Source organism: Triticum urartu, chromosome 1 (genome assembly GCF_003073215.2).
Source record: "Triticum urartu cultivar G1812 chromosome 1, Tu2.1, whole genome shotgun sequence".
Lineage (NCBI taxonomy): Eukaryota > Viridiplantae > Streptophyta > Magnoliopsida > Poales > Poaceae > Triticum > Triticum urartu.
In genome coordinates this window covers 492,905,670-492,927,324 of record NC_053022.1, presented here as the reverse complement: position 1 = coordinate 492,927,324, position 21,655 = coordinate 492,905,670, and the positions used below count along the sequence as shown (strand labels likewise).

The following is a 21,655-nucleotide window of genomic DNA, read 5'->3' as shown; positions in this document are numbered from 1 at the left end:
AAGTAGGATTTCTTGGTAGCGTCCACACTCGATCAGCAGTAAATTAAGTTAGCCCAGCATCTGTAACTTTGCGCCACACACGCTGTCCATATGAACTCGCACAAAAACGATGTACTGATTGATTGATACCAGCCAGATGCCTTGAGATCTCATGAAATCATGACTGTACAACAAAATTGCCAATGCCATTGGTGATCTTGCGTCTCACTCATGTCAGGACTCAGGACAGAATTTATCATCTATATAGAAACTATATGCAGGGGTTTGGTCGCTTGTTCAATGAAGCCAGACGTATCAATTATTTGGTGAGCTGCAGCTTTGACAGGACGGCGGCGGCCCGATCACCGCCGAGCAGGAAATAGGGGTGCCGGAGCGCGGCGGCGGCGGAGAGGCGTCCCTTCTCCCGCTGCGCGATGAGCTTGGTGGCCAGGTCCCAGCCCCTGCCGGAGTCGAGGTCCAGGATCTGCAGGTCGGGTCTCCGGCGCGTGGTCTCCCGCCACCTGTTGAGGTCGTAGCCGGCGGCCTTGAGCTCGGAGTTGAAGTTCTTGAGGCCGGAGGGGGACCTGAGGGCCGGCGTGGCCATCTGCATGAGCACGATCCCGGCCGAGTACATGTCGAAGAGGTCGGGGCTGTTGAGCTGCCAGAGGATCGGGGAGAGGATGGCGGCGATGGGCTCGGCGGGCGGCGTGGGGGTCTCCTCGGGGAGCACGTAGAGCTCGGGCGGGCAGTAGTCCGGGTCGAGCAGGGTGCGGTCGGGCAAGTAGTTCTTGCCGATGCGCAGGTCGGTGGCGGCGCCGAAGTCGATGAGCTTGACCTGGCCCCGGCGGGTGACGACGAGGTTGGAGGGCTTGATGTCGCGGTGGACGATGCCGGTGTCGTGGATGCGGCGGAGCGACGTGACGAGCTGCCGCATCACCTGCTTCACCACCAGCGCGGCGCGGGTGAGCGGGTCCACGCCCCGCAGCGCGCGCCCGAACATGAGCGGCTCCAGGTTCGCCGGGAAGCCCCGGTCCGTCACGTAGTTGCCCAGCGTCCGGTCGCCCTGCACGGAGGAAGAAGTTCAAGTGTCAGAGCGCGCGCGTTTGGAGTTTATTGGCCATTGCCGGCGTAAGCAAGCATCCAATGTACGCTTTATCTTTTCCTATTTGAATTTTCTTTCTATGGAGAATCTTCTGTACTTGGATAACTAAGACTCACAGAGCTATACCCTATTTTCAACCATGTATTTTTCTTAAGGCAATCCTTCCATCCGTGTTAACACACATACCTCATCAAAATTCCGTTGTGGGAAAAAAAGGCTTGCATATTCCCCAACTCTCTTCTGGTGCCTCCTTGTAGTTGCTCCGACGAGGCGGCGACGGATTGTGTAACTCGGTGATATCTCTCTGCTACTTCGTGCTCTATCAGCCTCGGTGATATCTCTCTGCTACTTCGTGCTCTATCAGCGACTCAGCGTGCTTTAGTCTAAAAGGTGGTTGATGGCGGCACTGTGTTGGTCCATGAGGAATGGTGAACACAACCAGCACTACGGGGCCTATTAGCTCAGCTGGTTAGAGCGTCGTGCTAATAACGCGAAGGTCACAGGTTCGAGACCTGTATGGGCCAAGTTTTTCATTTTTGACAGAAATCATTCTTTTCCTATTTGAATTTTCTTTCTATGGAGAATCTTCTGTACTTGGATAACTAAGACTCACAGAGCTATACCCTATTTTCAACCATGTATTTTTCTTAAGGCAATCCTTCCATCCGTGTTAACACACATACCTCATCAAAATTCCGTTGTGGGAAAAAAAGGCTTGCATATTCCCCAACTCTCTTCTGGTGCCTCCTTGTAGTTGCTCCGACGAGGCGGCGACGGATTGTGTAACTCGGTGATATCTCTCTGCTACTTCGTGCTCTATCAGCCTCGGTGATATCTCTCTGCTACTTCGTGCTCTATCAGTGACTCAGCGTGCTTTAGTCTAAAAGGTGGTTGATGGCGGCACTGTGTTGGTCCATGAGGAATGGTGAACACAACCAGCACTACGGGGCCTATTAGCTCAGCTGGTTAGAGCGTCGTGCTAATAACGCGAAGGTCACAGGTTCGAGACCTGTATGGGCCAAGTTTTTCATTTTTGACAGAAATCATTCTTTTCCTATTTGAATTTTCTTTCTATGGAGAATCTTCTGTACTTGGATAACTAAGACTCACAGAGCTATACCCTATTTTCAACCATGTATTTTTCTTAAGGCAATCCTTCCATCCGTGTTAACACACATACCTCATCAAAATTCCGTTGTGGGAAAAAAAGGCTTGCATATTCCCCAACTCTCTTCTCGTGCCTCCTTGTAGTTGCTCCGACGAGGCGGCGACGGATTGTGTAACTCGGTGATATCTCTCTGCTACTTCGTGCTCTATCAGCACTCAGCGTGCTTTAGTCTAAAAGGTGGTTGATGGCGGCACTGTGTTGGTCCATGAGGAATGGTGAACACAACCAGCACTACGGGGCCTATTAGCTCAGCTGGTTAGAGCGTCGTGCTAATAACGCGAAGGTCACAGGTTCGAGACCTGTATGGGCCAAGTTTTTCATTTTTGACAGAAATCATTCTTTTCCTATTTGAATTTTCTTTCTATGGAGAATCTTCTGTACTTGGATAACTAAGACTCACAGAGCTATACCCTATTTTCAACCATGTATTTTTCTTAAGGCAATCCTTCCATCCGTGTTAACACACATACCTCATCAAAATTCCGTTGTGGGAAAAAAAGGCTTGCATATTCCCCAACTCTCTTCTCGTGCCTCCTTGTAGTTGCTCCGACGAGGCGGCGACGGATTGTGTAACTCGGTGATATCTCTCTGCTACTTCGTGCTCTATCAGCGACTCAGCGTGCTTTAGTCTAAAAGGTGGTTGATGGCGGCACTGTGTTGGTCCATGAGGAATGGTGAACACAACCAGCACTACGGGGCCTATTAGCTCAGCTGGTTAGAGCGTCGTGCTAATAACGCGAAGGTCACAGGTTCGAGACCTGTATGGGCCAAGTTTTTCATTTTTGACAGAAATCATTCTTTTCCTATTTGAATTTTCTTTCTATGGAGAATCTTCTGTACTTGGATAACTAAGACTCACAGAGCTATACCCTATTTTCAACCATGTATTTTTCTTAAGGCAATCCTTCCATCCGTGTTAACACACATACCTCATCAAAATTCCGTTGTGGGAAAAAAAGGCTTGCATATTCCCCAACTCTCTTCTCGTGCCTCCTTGTAGTTGCTCCGACGAGGCGGCGACGGATTGTGTAACTCGGTGATATCTCTCTGCTACTTCGTGCTCTATCAGCCTCGGTGATATCTCTCTGCTACTTCGTGCTCTATCAGCCTCGGTGATATCTCTCTGCTACTTCGTGCTCTATCAGCGACTCAGCGTGCTTTAGTCTAAAAGGTGGTTGATGGCGGCACTGTGTTGGTCCATGAGGAATGGTGAACACAACCAGCACTACGGGGCCTGTGGACTTAGGGGGTTGCCTAGTAGGGGTGGTCGTCGGTGGGGCTTGGGTGAACATGTCGTCTCCGGTTCCGTGCACCGGCCGACACCTTTCGAAGCACTTTCACGTCCTTTGTATGGGTTGTAGTGGTACGATTGCGACTCATGGAAGGGTGATTCGGGCAACATGAGGTTGAGGGATGTCCGAGAGAAATTCTTGTTCTGGTCTTGGTTGAAACCAGCGACGACAATGCGTGTGAAGTCCCTATAATATCTTGAAAGCTTTGATGTGGGGTTGTGCTCCTCTCCTCGCCCGACGACCTTGACTCTTAAGGAAAACCTATGATTCACTAGATCTGGTGACACATGCATTTTTGCATCTTTCCCCCCTCGGGGACATCATCGCCGGATGATAGTTTTTTTATGAGGTGGGTGCCGGGAGGTGCTGGGATCTGCTTGGTAACGATGATTGCATCAAGCAGGGCTTCGATTTCGCTACGGTTTTCCGACGTGTTCAATTGGTTCTTCAGTGTTTCGTTGTGTCGCCATGGAGTCAGAACTGCGGTGGCGGCGATGGCGTTGCAATCGTTGTTCATTGTGTGCGTGTGTGGGTGGGTGGGTGGGTGGGTGGGGGGGGGGGGGGGGGGGGGGGGGGGGGGGGGGGGGGGGGGGGGGGGGGGGGCTCGATTGCTGCAAGCCCATCGAATTTATATGTGGGACCAATTGTTGGCATGGAATCGCATGGCTTTTGTGCATTTACTGTGGATTGCTCCATTGGTGGTAGTCTTTGTTTTTTATCATTGTTTTTGTTTTTGAGATAGCTCACCTTGCCATTCGTGGTAGTCTACCATGAAGTCGAAGTCGCTAGTTAGGGCAATATATGTAACGGCAATGGCCCCGTCTACCTTGATGGATATTCTTCTTCTTCTTCATCTTAGCAGTGTCTGTTTGTGGTAGTCAGGTCGGCTAGTGGGTGCAATGTGCGTAGTCATGCTCCGAGACATGGATACAGTAACATATCACTTGGCAAACTATAATCTTTTTTTTTTCTGGGCAAACTATAATCGTGCAGAGTGTAGCACTGTAGTCCAATAATATTGGAATAAAACTCCCCATTTTCCCTTTTAAAAAAATATTTTGCATTATTTATGAAGAAGCATACCTCAAACTTCCAGACGAGCCACTTGCCGCCCTTGACGAACTCCGACTTGGTCTTGTCGGCGACGAAGCTCCCCATGAAATCCGCGCACGACTCCGGCGCCGCCCTCGCCACCCGGTAGTTGAACCACTCCTCGTAGTCGCCGCACTCCTTGGCTCCAACCGTCCCCACTTTTATCTGCAAAATCAAAACACGCACCGCCGGTCCACCCATCAGATTCGTCGCCATTTTTGCTTGCAACCCCGGCGGAGCCGATCGAGCTAGCGTCGCTTCCAATCCACCCTCACCTTCTTGAGTATGACCTTCTCCTTGTACCGGTCGTCGAGCTGGAGCTTGGTCTTGGCCCTGCCGGCCCTCTCCTCGACGGCGGGGCCGCCCCTGGGCACCACGGCGCCGGAGAATACCACCCCGAACGACCCCTCCCCGATGCGCTCGCCCACCACGAAGTCGCTCATCTTGAGGCTCCGCCGCCCCAGCAGCGTGTCCAGCGCCTGCTGCAGCGGCGCCAACACGTACGTGTCCACCGCGCCGCTCAGCACCCCGGGCCGCGCCGTCAGGTACAGCCACGTCACCGCCACCACCCCGAACAGCGCCCACCGCTCCGCCTCGTTCATCCCCGCCGTCAGCTCCTCCATCCGGGACAGCGCGTCGTCCGCCACGCGCACCGCCGGGCTGGACGCGTCCAGGTTCAGCGCGGAGAGGAGCTCGTCCGGGATGGCGTCCACGGCCGCGCCCACGCCGTCCGTCGCCGAGTCCGGCAAGCTCGTCAGGACCCCTTCCGGGACGACGAGGGCCGCGTTGGCATTGGCCGATTCGCCGGCCAGAGGCGAGCTCAGGAGCCCGTCCGGGACAGCCGCGCCAATGGATGACGCGTCGCTGGCGGCCGGGTCGGACGAGTCCGCCTGCAGCGACCTCTTGAGCTCGGTGAAAAGGTCACCCCAGCCATCGGTGCCCGTGTCGCTGACCACGGTCGCCACCACCGGGTCGGGCCTTACCAGGTTCAGATTCAGCGCGCCGGTGAGGAGCTCGTCCCCCGCGCCGCCGTCGGTGGGCGCGGCACCGCACCTGGTCAGCCGGTGCCTGGCGCCGTGCGGGTGGAGCAGCGCATGGTACTTGTTGGCGAAGGTGGGCGGGGGCAGGAGGGAGGAGGAGGCCATGGAGAGGATGGCGCGCCTCTCATGGGAGGAGGTGGAGGCGCGCGTGTTTGAGAGGTGGAGGTGAGCAGGCTGAGGTGAGCCGAGCTGCGGCTGCGGAATGTGCTACGTGGCGGGCAGGGGCTTGCAGCCACGCGCGCGGATGGGATAACGATGGGCCAGCGAGTTATATCGGGCTTTGGCCCGAGGCCGATTCTCCATCCCCTTTCGAGCTTTTTTTTTCGAGAGCAGGCAAACCTCCCCTTGCGCGGAAGAAGATACGTGGGGACACTCGCTATTTGAACTAGACGATGTCCCGCACGTTGTTGCGGGATTATTTTGCAATATTTTTCTAAGATATTAATAATTTTATGGAAATAAGAATATTCGGAGAAATAATATGTGAGCTAAATCTAAAAATACATATGGTTTATTGTGTTTGATTATTTTATTTTTGTAAAATATTTATTAAATATATCATGCATGTTTGCATGTTGAAGTCAACCTTTTCCTATGACTCATTGAATGTTGAAGTGGGTCTTTTCTAATGCATGTTGCTTGATGAGGTGGCATGCTTGCATGTTGAGAGAAATAGGTTAGTGGGGGCTAGCTATTTAGATATAGAAGATGTGCATGGCCAGATGTGTATGGGCTTTGGGGGACGAAGAAGTTCTTGAGCATGTGCTGTCAAACCGGTCTGAAGATGCTCGTGTATAGCTATTTTGGTTGTTTGAAACACTTGGGCCTCCTTTGATTTGGAGGAATTTCATAGAAATTCTAGAGGATAGGATTCTTATAGGATTTTTTTCTTTAGAGCCTTTGGTTCATAGGAATGGATTCCTATTTTTATATAGGATTGGTTCCTATCCTTCACATTTCATAGGAAAATAAAAATGAGCCTAGACTCCATGAAAAAATTCCTTTGGTGTCAACCAAATGACATCTTGTTTCCTATTCCTACTCATAGGATTTGAGATACATGTCATCTCATTTCCTACAAGATTCCTATTACTACGATAATCCTATCCTATGAACCAAAATAGGCCTAACCAGTAGGATCTCGCTCGTGTACTGATCACACTATGGGCGATTTGGTGGGCGAGGAGACGAGCGATTCACGATGAAGAGTTCCAGAGCCCCCTACCAACCATGTGTCTTATCAACAGATATCTACAGGACCTTGAAATCGCTGTTGCAAGAGAACCTACCAGGCCTTCACCACCTGCGCCAAGACAGAGAGTTCGCAAGTGGATTCCTCCTGGTGGAACAGCAGTAAAAATAAATGCAGATGGAGGTGTATCGCGGAATGGAAATAGGGGAGCAGCAGCCGCTGTTTGCAGAGATAGCAATGGACATTACCTAGGCGCCTCAGCCATCATCTTTGATGGCCTTGTGGACCCAGCCTGCTTGGAGACCTATGCATGCAATGAGGGGATGGCTCTTGCCCAAGACCTTGCGTTGAGGAATGTGGTGGTGGCGTCTGATTGCTTGGAGGTCATCAATGGTATCAACAAGGGGACATCTGCCACTTATGCCTCAATTCTGAACGAGATTCAGTATCGAAGGAACGATTTTGATGATGTTTGCTTCCGGTTTGAACCTCAGGAAGCTAATTACGAAGCTCATATGTTAGCAAAAGCAGCGTCCTCCCTAGATGTGGGACGACACTTGTGGCTAGGGTTAGTTCCGGATATTATCTATTTCCCTGAATTTTTGAACCTTGAATAAATTCCCTAGTTAACCTAAAAAAAAAAACCCCTCCCCTTGCGAGTTGCGATTGGACTTTTCAATTTCTTCTAGAGAAAAGATTGAACTTTTCAATTTTCGATTATTACTATAAAAAGGTCCTTTTTGCAAATTTAAAGCAGCTGAATGCTGTGTTCCAATTCCAACTACCAAATCATGGCCACTTCTTTCCACGTACGCCACCTACTAAAATAGCACTTCCTCGGAGTGCTGTATCTTTGCTGTCTCGAGGGAGGACGACTCTTTCTGGCTGGGCGCTCCTCCTCCTCCTACTTCTTCTTCCCTGTGTCTTCACGTTTCAGAAATCCGTCCGCCCGCCATAGAGGCACCGTGCTATGTTATCACGGACAAGCCCGCGAAGAGGTGGGTAAACGGAGAAGCTCTGAAGAAGATTTTGACAACGGGAGAGGTGCGGTCTGCCTGTTCTTCATTTCCTGTCTTCGTTTGCTGCTCTCGAATCTAATAGTTCCATATTTCAGAACCTTCCTACTGTTTTGCATCAAATTTGTCCATGAATGGGCCTGACTCCTGAGCCTATGTCTCAACAATCCGATGCCATGTAATACTAGTTAGCTCGTCTCAATATCGAAAGTTCTTTCTTTTTTGTCTCTCCGTAAAGGTAGTCCAGGATCTACATCTGCATTCCGGATTACTACTAGTATATAGTTCTGACTTTGCTCTCTAAATGCCATTGATGAAGAAGCATCCTAGAATGACATGACCAATTCAATGACTTGCCGCTCAAGGCCTGTCATAAGCAGTTAACCTACTGGTTGACCTCTGGCCCTTGTGTCCAATGAAGCCTTTAGTTGAGCTTTTTTAAATTTTGACGAACCACTTGTTCAGGTTCGAAATGGACACCCCAACGTTCTTCCTAATTTTTGTCCAACTAATTCAATGAATCGTAGGTAGTAGCTGCTCTCCAACCATCGTCTAAGCTTCCAAGGACAGAAAACAACGTGCCGGACACGCGGCGGCGGCGGCGGCGACGATGCCGGCCGGGGGCGCGAAGACGCGGTTCGGCCGGTGCCCGTACTGCCGCGCCATGATCTGCCAGAGCACCAGCGCCGCCATCTACTACTGCACCAAATGCCGCACTCCGATCCGAGGTGCGCCGCATAATCACCGTGCGACACATGCGCGCCGTCGAGTTCTGCTCTAATTTGCTTCGGTCCCGTTCTGCCTCTGTCCGCAGGCAAGAACACGGAGCCGACAGACGATGAAACGGACAACGCTCTGAGCAGTCTGGAGATCCTCTCGGCCGTCGACACAGAGTCGGTCTTCTCCGACGAGCTCGAGGGTTCCTCTACTACGCAGCCCTCGGTCATCGACGTCGACGGCGACCAACCTCCCTTCTCGTGCGGCTACAACTCCAACTCTGATGCCAACAGCCAGGGGATTGCGGCTGCTTCCTCGCCGTCGCCGCACAGAGGCTTCGGTTCACCACGGGCCGGCAAACCTCGGAGCAATAGCTGCCTACCTCGGGGCGTCGAAGACGGCCTCATTGGCTCGGATGGACAGGACGAGGTTCGAGTCGTTCGACCGGTGAACAGTCGCGTCGATGCGCTCCGGGCGTCGTCTCGGCGGACGAGGCGGGCGTCGAGCGCTTCCGACCCGAGCATTCTGCGCCGACGTGACTTCTCTGTCCCGGATCCCGAGGAGGCGCCGAGGAACGCGTCGTCCGGGCAGCAGCAGCTCCGGCAATCCGCGCTGAGCTCTAGGGAGCTCAGGACGTCTGCCAGCGTGTCCGCTGCCACGGCGTCGCCCCTGACGGACCCGGCGTTCCAAAGGGACCTGCTGCACGCGCTGGACAAGCTCCGCGGCATGATTGCCAGCATCGAGCTGCAGCCGCGGCAGGCGAGCGGCGGGAGCGGGGCCGTGACGCGGCGCGACTCTCGTTTGTTCCGGCGGCTGGAGTCGCGGCTCGCGGAGGAGCTTCCCGCCGACAGCGCGGCGGCACGTGGCCCGCGCCGGAACGGTTACTCGAGCGCTGGCTCCGCCTCGTGGTCGTCGTCGGCGTCGTCGTCCAGCGGACAGGGCGAGCGGCACGCAGCGAGGCCGCGGAGGAGGCGCCACTGCCTCCCGGTCCTGGGGGGCGCGCCGTTCGTCGTCTGCGGCGAGTGCTCGGAGCTTCTCCAGGCGCCCACGTCGGCGGTGCCGTCGCGGAGGAGGGGAAGCGTCAGGCTGCGGTGCGGCGGGTGCGAGAAAGTGCTCGAGGTGGCGCTTCCCGCGGTCGCGGGTACCGCTGGCCCCGCGCGCCGGACGAGCGGGGTGTCCGGCTCGGGTGAGCTGGAACGCGCGGCGAGCAGGAGCGGCGGTGCCGGTGCGCAGCAGGTGCCGTTGCTGCTGCACCGCGCGCTGGGGTACGACTCGATGAGCCAGCTTCTGCAGAGCCGGCGGTACTGAAGTGCTGAGAGATTTTGATTTTTGAGCGAGCTTTTTTACGGGTTCTTTTCCACTAATGGTTCCAAGGCAAATCTAGCACTTGGTACTGGTAACTGACCTTTGTGTGTTGTGGCTCAATTGTTACATGTACAAACGTGATTCTTCTGTTCTTTGGATGGCGCATGAAAACAGATTGGCGTCACCACAAAGTCCAAGCTTTTTTAAGTCTCAGGCCTGATCCGGTTTGAAGGATTTTTATATAAAAAAGCATAGGATCAAAGATTCGGAGAGAAAAATAAATTATAGATGCATTCGGTTCGTAGGAAAAATACGCACGGGAATTTCGTAGAAATATTATTCATTTTTTTTGTTTGGATGAATCTATACACCCACTCAAAGCTCATTTTGTGCGTAGAAACGGGCAAGACAATCCTTTAGGATGGCAAATTTCATCCTATCAACTTCCTATATACTATTTCTAAATCCTACGTTTTGATTTCCTCCAAATGAAATGAGGTCGAAAACCAGATTAAAAAAATCCGAAATTACATTTGAGATGGCCTTAGCTGGAGTTGCCGAAAAACGAGTGTGTTTCTTGCACCCCAGGTCTTCTAGAGAAAGATCAACATCATGAAAGCATGGAGTGACTCGGGAATGTGGGTTGGGAAGTTGGTTTTGCAAATGAGCTTATGTTATTGCAGTTTGGTCCGATGCCAATTGTCCTCCAAATAGCTTTTGCCTTGGGGCACATGGAACAGGTGTAAGCATGTCTGTGTGTGGTGCAGGCATCTGAGACACTTGTCTGGCTGTAGGATAGTCTTTCGGTGTAGGTTTTTGCAAGTGTTTAGTTTGTCATTGTGCAGTACCCATCCAAAGATCTTGACATTGTTTCGAACCCTGGAGGACCACACCAAGTTCGGTGCAGGATCATCAACTGCCTTGTACTGTTGTACATGGTGGAGTGTGCGGCCTTTGTTGAGAGAGCTTGGCCTCCAACAATGCATCGCTGATCTGGCGTTTCAAAGAGGAATACAATTTGCATAGGAGAACTCATGGAAACATTTTCTTGTGTTGCAATAGTGGTTAGTCTATTACGCAGGTCAGAGCCGATCTCCTCATGTAAGATAATATGAACAAATGCATTTGGGTGCGGGTGGTGAGAATAAATTGCAAGAAAAGCAGTGGAAAGTTAAACATGTAGTAGCCATCTATCTAGCCAAAAGAAAAATAACTTGCCATCATGCACACAACATTGTATTAATTCTCTCAAACTGTCTAAATTTGTGTGGACTAATCTGGCAAGATAAGATCCCTTGTCTCCATAAGCGTCAGGAAAGGATGACTCGTGCATGATCCACTGCTTCCAAGGTAGGCTGGTGGGATGAAGGAACTTGAATGTAAATTTGATCATAAAAAAAAATGTGCCTGAATATTTTTAATACCAAGATCACATGCAGATTTCGGTTTACAAGCCTTGTCCCAGTCAACCAAGCATTGTGCACCGGAGCATGTATCTTTGATTGTCTCTTTTTATCCAATATTTCAATTAGCTTTGTAGGGGAGAGAAAAGGGCCCCATAAAATAAGTGGGTAGTGAGTCTAGCACGGTAGAGAGGAGTACCAAGAGCAGTCCCAAGGAGAGGAGCAGTACATCTAGATAGATATCGATCGAATGTGTCAACGATAAGTTGGTAGGCTGAGGCAGGGAGTTTGTTGGGGATAATGATAAGCCCAGGTAGGTTCGAGAAAGATGGGAGGCGCCATGAATTATAATTCTTTTCTCGGTGCTTATTTTAAGAATGTCGCCCACAAAAGGATGAGGGAAACAGAGTATGCACTGCAATTCCCAGGGAGTTGCTTCACTCTTCTCTTCCGATGCGAGAAAGATGCGATACCGTCTGCCGATGTTGTCTACGATGGCTTTCCTCCCTTACAACCTTTGGTCGCCGACGGGATTGGTGTCGGCTGACGTCACGCACGACAGGCTAGTTTGCTTAGTGCTTCGGTCCGCCATGATCTCCTCTTTGTTGGTAGCGATGCCAAGAGGGAATAGATTGCTTCTCGATACCTTTGTGATGCAGTGCCTTATGTCTTTGGTGTGGATCTATGTTCCAAGCATGATTTTGCCTGACGGTGGCAACATTTTCGAGACCATGTGTGCTTTAATCTCGCTGTCATGTTGGTGTCTGCTATAACGGTTTGTCTTCCATTTTGTGGCCTTGTTCCTAATGCAGCGGGGTTGCTGGTGTTGCCTCCCTTAGCACAATGGCAACAATGATCTCATCTGGAAGATTGTCAGCGGGACACGATATGTGTGGTTCCGGGATGATGGCTTCGTGTCTCCACTTCGAGGAGGGGGCAGAGAAATTCTTTACATTGAAATTCTTACATTATAGAATGAATCAAATCTTCCTAAGTACAATTCAAACCTACCACCAATCATTCATAGCTTGCTTTGTCGGTTCACAACACAACTTTGTCTACTATGACACTTATACGACCATGGAAAGTTGGTGTCTCCCCTTTGTCCATCAAAGCTTACGACCATGGAAAGTTGGTGTCTCCCCTTTGTCCATCAAAGCTTCGGCTACAATGGCGTACATTGGCAACACATGTTTTTTTGCGTTTAGGTCCCCCAAGATTGTACATTCATCTTCTGTGTGGTCCTTTAGTGTTGTGCTTATAGTCTTTCAGTTGCCTCTGTATCTGTTGGAAATATGCCCTAGAGGCAATAATAAATTGGTTATTATTATATTTCCTTGTTCACGATAATCGTTTATTATCCATGCTAGAATTGTATTGATAGGAAACTCAGATACATGTGTGGATACATAGACAACACCATGTCCCTAGTAAACCTCTAGTTGACTAGCTCGTTGATCAATAGATGGTTACGGTTTCCTGACCATGGACATTGGATGTCGTTGATAACGGGATCACATCATTAGGAGAATGATGTGATGGACAAGACCCAATCCTAAGCCTAGCACAAAGATCGTGTAGTTCGTATGCTAAAGCTTTTCTAATGTCAAGTATCATTTCCTTAGACCATGAGATTGTGCAACTCCCGGATACCATAGGAGTGCTTTGGGTGTGCCAAACGTCACAATGTAACTGGGTGGCTATAAAGGTACACTACAGGTATCTTCCAAAGTGTCTGTTGGGTTGGCACGAATCGAGACTGGGATTTGTCACTTCGTGTAAACGGAGAGGTATCTCTGGGCCCACTCGGTAGGACATCATCATAATGTGCACAATGTGACCAAGGAGTTGATCACGGGATGATGTGTTACGGAACGAGTAAAGAGACTTGCCGGTAACGAGATTGAACAAGGTATCGGGATACCGACGATCGAATCTCGGGCAAGTATCGTACCGATAGACAAAGGGAATTGTATACGGGATTGATTGAATCCGCGACATCGTGGTTCATCCGATGAGATCATCGTGGAACATGTGGGAGCCAACATGGATATCCAGATCCCGCTGTTGGTTATTGACCGGAGAGTTATCTCGGTCATGTCTGCATGGTTCCCGAACCCATAGGGTCTACACACTTAAGGTTCGATGACGCTAGGGTTATAGGGAATAGATATACGTGGTTACCGAATGTTGTTCGGAGTCCCGAATGAGATCCCGGACGTCACGAGGAGTTCCGGAATGGTCCGGAGGTAAAGATTTATATATGGGAAGTCCTGTTTTGGTCGCCGGAAAAGTTTCGGGTTTTATCGGTAATGTACCGGGACCACCGGGAGGGTCCCGGTGGTCCACCAAGTGGGGCCACCAGCCCCGGAGGGCTGCATGGGCCAAGTGTGGGAGGGGACCAGCCCCAGGTGGGCTGGTGCGCCCCCCACCAAGGCCCAAGGCGCAAGGGAGAGTGGAAGGGGGCAAACCCTAGGCTCAGATGGGCCTAAGGCCCACCTAGTGCTGCGCCCCCTCTCTCCCCCCTTGGCCGCCCCCCTAGATGGGATCTAGGGCTGGCCGCCACCCCTAGGGGTGGAAACCTAGGTGGGGGCGCAGCCCCTCCCCTCCCCCTATATATACTTGAGGTTTTAGGCTGCCATAGATACGATTGAATCTCCCTGTTGGCGCAGCCCTACCCCTCTCCCTCCTCGTCTCTCGTAATGTTTGGCGAAGCCCTGCCGGAGTCCCGCGCTCCTCCACCACCACCACGCCGTCGTGCTGCTGCTGGATGGAGTCTTCCCCAACCTCTCCTTCTCCCCTTGCTGGATCAAGGCGTAGGAGACGTCACCGGGCTGTACGTGTGTTGAACACGGAGGTGCCGTCCGTTCGGCACTAGGATCATCGGTGATTTGGATCACGACGAGTACGACTCCATCAACCCCGTTCACTTGAACGCTTCCGCTTAGCGATCTATAAGGGTATGTAGATGCACTCTCCTTCCCCTCGTTGCTAGATTACTCCATAGATTGATCTTGGTGATGCGTAGAAAATTTTGAATTTCTGCTACGTTCCCCAACAGTATCCTGACTACTTGTAGGGTTGTGTGCAACTGTTGAATGATTGACATGTGATTTACGTCAAAAAGGAAAATATGTGTGGGTGATATCTTTGTCAATTGTCATAATTAATTGTATACTCTCCTGTGTGATTTGCCATGTGAAGATGCTTTGGAGCCGGCTCCTTTGGCTTTGCCTCAAGGCACATCTGATATGTTGATCTTTCCCTACCTAGCCCATTCAACGGGCACCTTACTTGACTGCAATTAGCGAGACAAAACAAAAAATCAGGTGGCAATCACTTGTGTTATCTGGCCTTCTCGCCCCAAGAACAATGCATGATTATCGAAGCGCGGTCAAGCTACCAACATGCATCACCGTCAAGCTGCTACCATTGAAACGCAGGCTAGATGCTATCGACAATCACAAAAGGCACATGGATCCCAATTTGAGCGAACGTCCGATCTGGATTCTGGATCAAAGCCAAGTCGAATGAATCGTTGCCCTAGAAGGGGGAAACGAACAAACATTTCCTTCGTTGGGATATCGACCACCAGCACGAACCACTCCGGGCCTTCACGTAAATAAAGATTGGACGCTCTTAAAAGGGTTGTTCAAAACAACAAGTAGTAAGGAAAAAATGGGCCAAAAAAGGCCCAACTTCAGCACAATGAAAAACATGCCTTAAAAATCTTTTTTGTTCATCTGAATTGATTATCTAAAAATATACTACCTCTGTAAACTAATATAAGACCTTTTCTATCACTACTTTAATGATGTAAAAGGTCTTATATTAGTTTAGAGAGGGAGTACAAATTAGCCAACCTTTTATAATGAAACCATCGCATGGCCACTGGTTAAAAATAATGTCCAGGCAAAAAAAGCCATAGGTATGGAATTTAATTTGCCACAACATCTAAATTTCCAGGTACGTGAAATTTTTGCATACTAAATAATAAAAAGACGTACAAGATTTTTGCCATCATCTTGTAATAAAAAATGCCATGCTCTATATTTTGTTTTGTCATAACATTTGAATCACATGCAATGAATGAAAATGTCATGGTATAAATAATAAATTTCCATGTAATGTACCAACTCATCCTTTTCCTTTGAAATGACCAGACTTGCCTTCGGGTTTTGAGATAAAACAATGCAAACATGATCAGGAAAAATAATGCAGCACAACTTTGAAAAATAATAATTTGCCATGACATATAAATTTCCAAGTACATGGCAAATTTGCATACAAAATAGCAGAACTGACATAATGGAATTTTGGCATGATATTATAATAGGAATGCCATGCTCTATATTTTTTTGTCATAACATATGGTAGAAATAATATATTTTTTATAATTCATCAAAACTTATCGTGATAGAAATAATAAATTTTCCATGCTATGATTTTTTTTGCCATAATAACATATGGCTCTCGGGAAAACTAAATTGCCAGGATTCTGGAAATAAAATTGCCATGCTAAGAAAATAAAGTTGCATGTCTTTGAAAATAAATTTGACATGGTTTAGGAAATAAATTTTGACATGGTCCAGGAAGAAACTAAATTGTCATGGCTCTGAAAAAATTATTGAAAAATAAATTTACCACGGTCTGTGGAAAAAATAAGTTGCATTGGCTATGAAAATTAATTTTCATGTATTTGCAAGTAAAATTGTCATGGTCTAGCAATGCAATTTGCCATGGTATAAGAAATTAAAATGGTCTCTAATGAAAAGCGAATGTAGAAAAAATTATGTCATGGCAAATTTAGATTTTTTGTTATCGAATTGAGGGAAAATTCAGAAAGAACACAATGCATTAACATCGGTAAATTCAAAAATATGCTATGAAACGAAAATTAGAGATATTAATTTTAATTTGGCATGGCAAAATGATATTAGATTCACCGCAATTTGCCATGGTCCATGCAAAAAATGATTTCTAATTCACGGAAAATGTTGCAAAAATTATGTCATGGCAAATTTAGGATTTTCGTTATCTAATTAATGAAAAATTCAGAAAGAACATAGTACAATGGCATGGCAATTTTTTTAAAAAAATTTGACAAGCACATAGTACATTCACATGGCAAACGAATGATCTGAAATTCAAATTTTGAAGTGGTAACGAAAAAAACTATCCCTAATTCATGGCAATGACAGGAAAAAAATTTGTTATGGAAAATTTTGAATTTTGTTCTATAATTGATTTGCAAAATATTAGAAAGAACATAGTATATTAACCTGCCAACTTTTGAAAAAAATGCGTTATGGCATGGTAAATGCAAAAAAAAAAATCTATTAGTCACATGGCAAATTATATGAAATTTATAAAAGGGGCCACATAGCAACTTTGGATACTTAGGGGCCATTTGGTATTCACCCGGGATTGCCACAACAAATCAGGGCAAGCCAAAAATTATGCAGAGGAATTGGCTGCCCACATTCTGCCCGTGCGTGGGCGCAATATCTGAACTAGACGACCAAAATATTGATGTGGAAACATGTTCCTGGCTTTAATACAAACGCCCACCCATGCAGCTAGTCAACACCAAGATTTTGGCGTGGTAGCTATTGGCTATCCTAACGGCCCCTTGTTGTTATCTAAACTTCGCCATGATTGTAGAATTTGTTTTTTGGTAAATTTCCATATACCCCTATGGAAAATATATATATACATCATGGCGTAAACTACACTAATTTTGAAAAAGGGTCACAAGGGCGCTTGACATTTTTTTAAAGACACTACGTATATTGTGGCAATCATAGAATAATTTTGTACCAGTTTGGCAAAACAAACACCATAAAGGAAAAAAAGGTGAAAACACACAAACTTGCCATGATAAAATGGGTAACTTTCATAGTAGAGTTTGTACATATCACATGGCAAATTACAAAAACAAAATGTTTTGAATAGTGGTAACTTGTACACGAATTTCTGAGGGTCACATGGCAAATTTAGGTGTTTTATTCTCCAAAGTAATGGCAACATTTGGTGGGAAATTAATCGTCACATGGAAAATTTGGAAGAAAAAAAGGCTTGTACTGGTCACATGACAGATTTAGAAGAAATGTTTGTGCTGGTCACATGGCACCGATGGGACAACCCTACTTGGCAAAGCTAGTTCAAGCTACGAACATGGAAGAAAAAATCCATGTGTTTTACCCTCCACCTCTCCCCCTACCCAAAATTGGTTATGACATGAAAAAAAAGAATCACTATGGTATGCACAATAATTTTGCCATGGTATGCCCAAAATATGTAGTGATAGAAATAATAAAATTTAGGAATTTGTTTTCCAAAAAAGCAAGGCAACTTGTGCTTATGTACGGTTTTGGATCTTTTCTTCTTGTTTGTTTTCTAGAGGGCAAGCACTAGGTATTGTACATGGCAATTTCACCTTAAATTTGTCACAGTTTTTTTTTGTAACGACAAAAATAGTCCTATTGCCAAAAGGTACTGGTCAATGCATATGAATACACATGACACCTGAATGCATACAACACCGAAAACATCTAAAAAAAGCTCTGAAATTGAACATGTATGCAACTACATGTACTGGTTGCGTAGTTGCCACCCACGAGACTCTGAATTTTGCCGCCTAGCACAAAAAGTAAGTTTATAATCCAATTAAGTGGCACAAGGTGAACTAACATACCTGGCTAACTCCATTGCAAAAAACAAAAAGAAAACATACTTGGCTAACTCCACGCGTAGTTGCACTAGGCAGACTCTGAGTTTGCCGCCTAGTACAAAAAGTAATCCTCTAGTGCGGCGGTGGAGAAAAGCGTGTGATGATCATCTCATCTCTCTCTCTCTCTCTCTCTCTCTCTCTCTCTCTCTGAGGACGAGAAGGGGGGAGCGAGTGTTGCGGAGGCTTTTTTATTATTCCTTGGTGTAGTTCGAAATCCGCACAATTCCATTTTCACGTGTGTGTGTGTGGGAGGGGGGGGGAGGTGCTCGACGACTATGCGCATTCGGCGGGCGTGTTTTTGAATTTGAACTAAAAGAAGGGGGAACGTGATGTGGTGAGCATCTATGCTTCAAGATCTGTTCAATTGATTTGATGACGACCAATGCGTTGGACATGAACCTCCAGAAGTTTGACGACGGATTTATAGTATGTAGGAAGGTAGAATCATCTCCAATATCCTTTTTGAAGAAAAAATCATCTCCATTTTCCTAATCAAGCTTTTAAAAGAGATGCTTCTCTGATTTATTTTTTCCGTGTGCATTCTCTTCTCTCTTTATTTTGATGTTTTTTTTTTAGGATGGTTCTTCTTTTCTTTCTTGTTACCTTCAGACCTTTTGTGTTTCAGGCCCAAGAGTCCTCTGGAGGCGTCCTCGCTGGGCTCTTTCAGGCCCGAGAGGCGGCAACTACCCATCGCGGCCCAGTTACTGCCATGAGGCGCCATACCCTAGCAAGCTCTCTATATAACAAGGTGCAGTCCCCTATCCGCCGCCGCTGAACTCTCCTCCTCCTCCCATCCGCCACCCAGTTGATGCCGCCGCCGCAGCAGCAGCAATCCTGCCGCCGTCCTCCCTTTTTGATGCTGATTGTTTTTCCGGACCATGCCTTCAGTTAGATGGTTCTGTTCTTCTTTTCCTGCTGTCTCTCTCTGATATTGGTTTTGGTTTGATCTGATGATGATTCCGCATCTGGAAAGAAGCTTCTCCCTGTGATCCAGATTCGTTCGATTGGTCGCGGGGGGGACGCTGCAGCCTTGGAGCTCTTTCCTGAGAGCAAGTGCGCAGGATATAATGCTGGCCGGCCGATCTAGATGGCTCTCCAGTTTGGCTTTTCTGTGCCATTTTCTTCCGTGTTCTGCATCCCATGTTTTATGATTTGTGCCTACGGATGTGGATGTTGCCTTTTGCCCTTGTTCGTCATCGACTAACGTTGCTCTTAATTAGAGGACTTATAATTAACAACGGACGTGAAACAACTACCTCTGCCCAGTTTGGCACTCTGGTCTCCAACCGCCTGTAGTTTAAAGGCCGGACTTCAAAATTAATCGGCTGTATGACTCTGTGGAAGGTCGAATTGGTCGCCCTATAGCCTGTGTTGCCCTTGCTAGTCCTGTGCTTTGTGAAATTGTTTTATCTGGATTCGTGGATCTGTCCCAGTAAGTTGGCAGCGTGGCTATAAAACATTTGGTATATTAAAAATATGGGCACCACTAGGTATCAGATTATTGATGTTTCACACCTATCATACCAGTCCCAATGTGCATATTTTCGCCATGGAAACATTCCTTTTACTTGCTTCTGAAAGTAATTTCTTATCCATATTTACAGGAGATAATGTGCATCTTTTTGCCATGGAAACATTTTTAACTGTTGAAAGCATATGGGAGATGATGTGCATTGGTACAACTTATGTTTTCCGAGATGCATTTTGATGCAAAGACGACAATTCTTTTGAGACATTCAAAACTGACGGAAGCATATGCTCTTGTTGTGCGGTAGAAAAATATTGTTCAATCGAAGGATTTAATCTATGTTATATTTTAGGAGAAGGAATTGAATTTTTGGTGTAAAGGAAGCTTTTTTTTGTATAGTGCTTCGCAAAGAAATCATCAGTAGTAAGCACACCAAGAATGATTAAGCCTCAAATTTGTGTAATAAGATAAGCAAGAAATATTAATTACGTTTTATGATTAAGTAAGCATACACTTACAATGCTGAAAGCAAATAAAAGTAGGAAGCATGGCTACTGGAAGCACCGGCTTCATTATATCGTAACATATATTAAACACACTGGAAGCATGGATTTTGTTTTTTAATTGCTGGCATGATTGGGTGTGGAAAGTTCTGTTTTGAAAATAAATTAAGAGCATACAATAATTATATAATATTGAAATAATCTGGAATATTGATATATGGTACTTGCGAGCATCAGTTTCATGCTATTAAACAGAAAACAAGAATATAAAAATTGAAAGCATGGTTGAAATGTTGAAAAGCAGAAGTATGCTACATAGGTAGCATGGATATTCTGGGAGCTTCAGACTCAATTCAAAAAAGCAAAAGGAGGAGTTGTTACAGCAGGTAGAAGTGTTAAACCTCAGAAGCTTGCTTGTATTGCCAATCCATACGCAAGTACAAGCATGTAGTGGATATATATTTAGCATCGATCTCTGTAGAAACAACAAATCTTGTAAGCACAAGGCATGTGTGGCCCAGTGGAAGCATACATACAAATCCAAACCTGAATAGAATCCTTGCCGCAAATATTAGGCGATTAGTAGTGTCATAGAACACAAGTGAGAATTTTTTGAGCCTAAATCAACTTCTACTAGGATAAGCCATGATCCGGGAAGGCATTGATTTGAGTAAGAAAATACACTCTGTAAGTATGTTGCAAGGAAATTTAACCATCATGGCAGCCTGAGAGACGGAGCTGCAAAATCAGGTACAGCATGGTGGGCTGCTCACAAGAAGGCCATCATGGCTGCAGCGTGCAGCCACCACGATGGGCTGGATGGTATGCTACCGCTGCAGCTAGATCGAGAGCTCAGCCTTCCACAAGAAGCCCAGGGATGAAGGAGGTGAGGAGCTCATCGGCGGCGTGGGTGAAGAATGGCGAGCACTAATCGGATGATGAATCAAGGAAACGGCGGCGACGGGAGTGGAGTTAGGAACGGGTGCGAGGATAAGCTGCGGGATTTAGGGATCGCGAGGATTTTTCCGTTTACCTTTTTTTTTTGCGTGGAAGATGGGTTGTTCCAAGTGATATCTGGACCGTGAGATCTAAGGTGAATCAACGGAGAAAAAGGGGTCTGGCGATGGAGAGAATTCAGACGCCTGATGTAAAGTATTTCCCTAAAAATATTATAAATCTATAACATGCTAAATACAATATTGGATGAGATGACTTGCAGTGTGTGTAATCTTTTCACGATAAAATAAATAGTTGTTCTATTTTTGCACAAAGTTTAGAACTTGCAGTGTGTCTATGTAGTTTCTTTATTTTCAAAGATTAGATGACTTCTCAGTATTGGGTGTAAAAGCAACATACCACAGTGTTCCAAAATAAGTGAGTCAACTTTATACTAAATTTAGAGACGGATGAAGTAGATACAATCATACAATGTTTGGATTCAAGATTACTATGTAATTTCTTGGAGATGACTTCCCTGTGGTTTCTAAAAGAGATTGAAATTGGATGTGCACATCGAGAGTGTCACTATTCACTCAACTTATTATGAGAGTTTTTGGAAGCCCTTGACTCATCCATCCAAATAGATCGGAAGCCGTTATTGATGAATGGACATGGGCCAAGAATAATTCCCTAGAAGTGGGGACTA

At 47.0% G+C, this 21,655-nt stretch overlaps 2 protein-coding genes and 4 non-coding genes across 6 annotated transcripts; 5 read left to right on the top strand and 1 right to left on the bottom strand.

The window, feature by feature from the left end:
• Window positions 1–91: 91 nt before the first annotated feature.
• Window positions 92–5,874, bottom strand: LOC125521681 (serine/threonine-protein kinase STN8, chloroplastic-like). Its single transcript, XM_048686739.1, has 3 exons — window positions 4,909–5,874; window positions 4,625–4,798; window positions 92–1,042 (listed from the first exon to the last, which is right to left on the bottom strand). Exons 1-3 carry the CDS (start codon window positions 5,776–5,778, stop codon window positions 299–301), a joined length of 1,788 nt encoding a protein of 595 aa, XP_048542696.1. The 5' UTR covers window positions 5,779–5,874; the 3' UTR covers window positions 92–298.
• Window positions 1,532–1,605, top strand: TRNAI-AAU. Its single transcript has one exon. It is a non-coding gene; the product is annotated as a tRNA-Ile (tRNA).
• Window positions 2,029–2,102, top strand: TRNAI-AAU. The gene has a single exon. It is a non-coding gene; the product is annotated as a tRNA-Ile (tRNA).
• Window positions 2,487–2,560, top strand: TRNAI-AAU. The gene has a single exon. It is a non-coding gene; the product is annotated as a tRNA-Ile (tRNA).
• TRNAI-AAU lies at window positions 2,946–3,019 on the top strand. The gene has a single exon. It is a non-coding gene; the product is annotated as a tRNA-Ile (tRNA).
• A 1,835-nt stretch (window positions 5,875–7,709) lies between the features above and the next one.
• LOC125536370 lies at window positions 7,710–10,023 on the top strand. The gene is made up of 3 exons (XM_048699575.1): window positions 7,710–7,909; window positions 8,409–8,609; window positions 8,696–10,023. The coding sequence occupies exons 2-3, from the start codon at window positions 8,492–8,494 to the stop codon at window positions 9,904–9,906; spliced, it is 1,329 nt and encodes a 442-aa protein (XP_048555532.1). The 5' UTR covers window positions 7,710–7,909; window positions 8,409–8,491; the 3' UTR covers window positions 9,907–10,023.
• Window positions 10,024–21,655: the final 11,632 nt, after the last annotated feature.

Bases quoted from the DNA above. Each gene is read 5' to 3' on its own strand.
- LOC125521681 (XM_048686739.1), bottom strand. From the start codon at position 5,778: ATGGCCTCCTCCTCCCTCCTGCCCCCGCCCACCTTCGCCAACAAGTAC. The intron at 4,799-4,908 runs GTGAGGGTGGAT...TTGATTTTGCAG, and splicing joins AGAAGGTCATACTCAAGAAG to ATAAAAGTGGGGACGGTTGG. The intron at 1,043-4,624 runs GTATGCTTCTTC...TCCTCCGTGCAG, and splicing joins GGCTCGTCTGGAAGTTTGAG to GGCGACCGGACGCTGGGCAA.
- LOC125536370 (XM_048699575.1), top strand. From the start codon at position 8,492: ATGCCGGCCGGGGGCGCGAAGACGCGGTTCGGCCGGTGCCCGTACTGC. The intron at 8,610-8,695 runs GTGCGCCGCATA...CTCTGTCCGCAG, and splicing joins ATGCCGCACTCCGATCCGAG to GCAAGAACACGGAGCCGACA.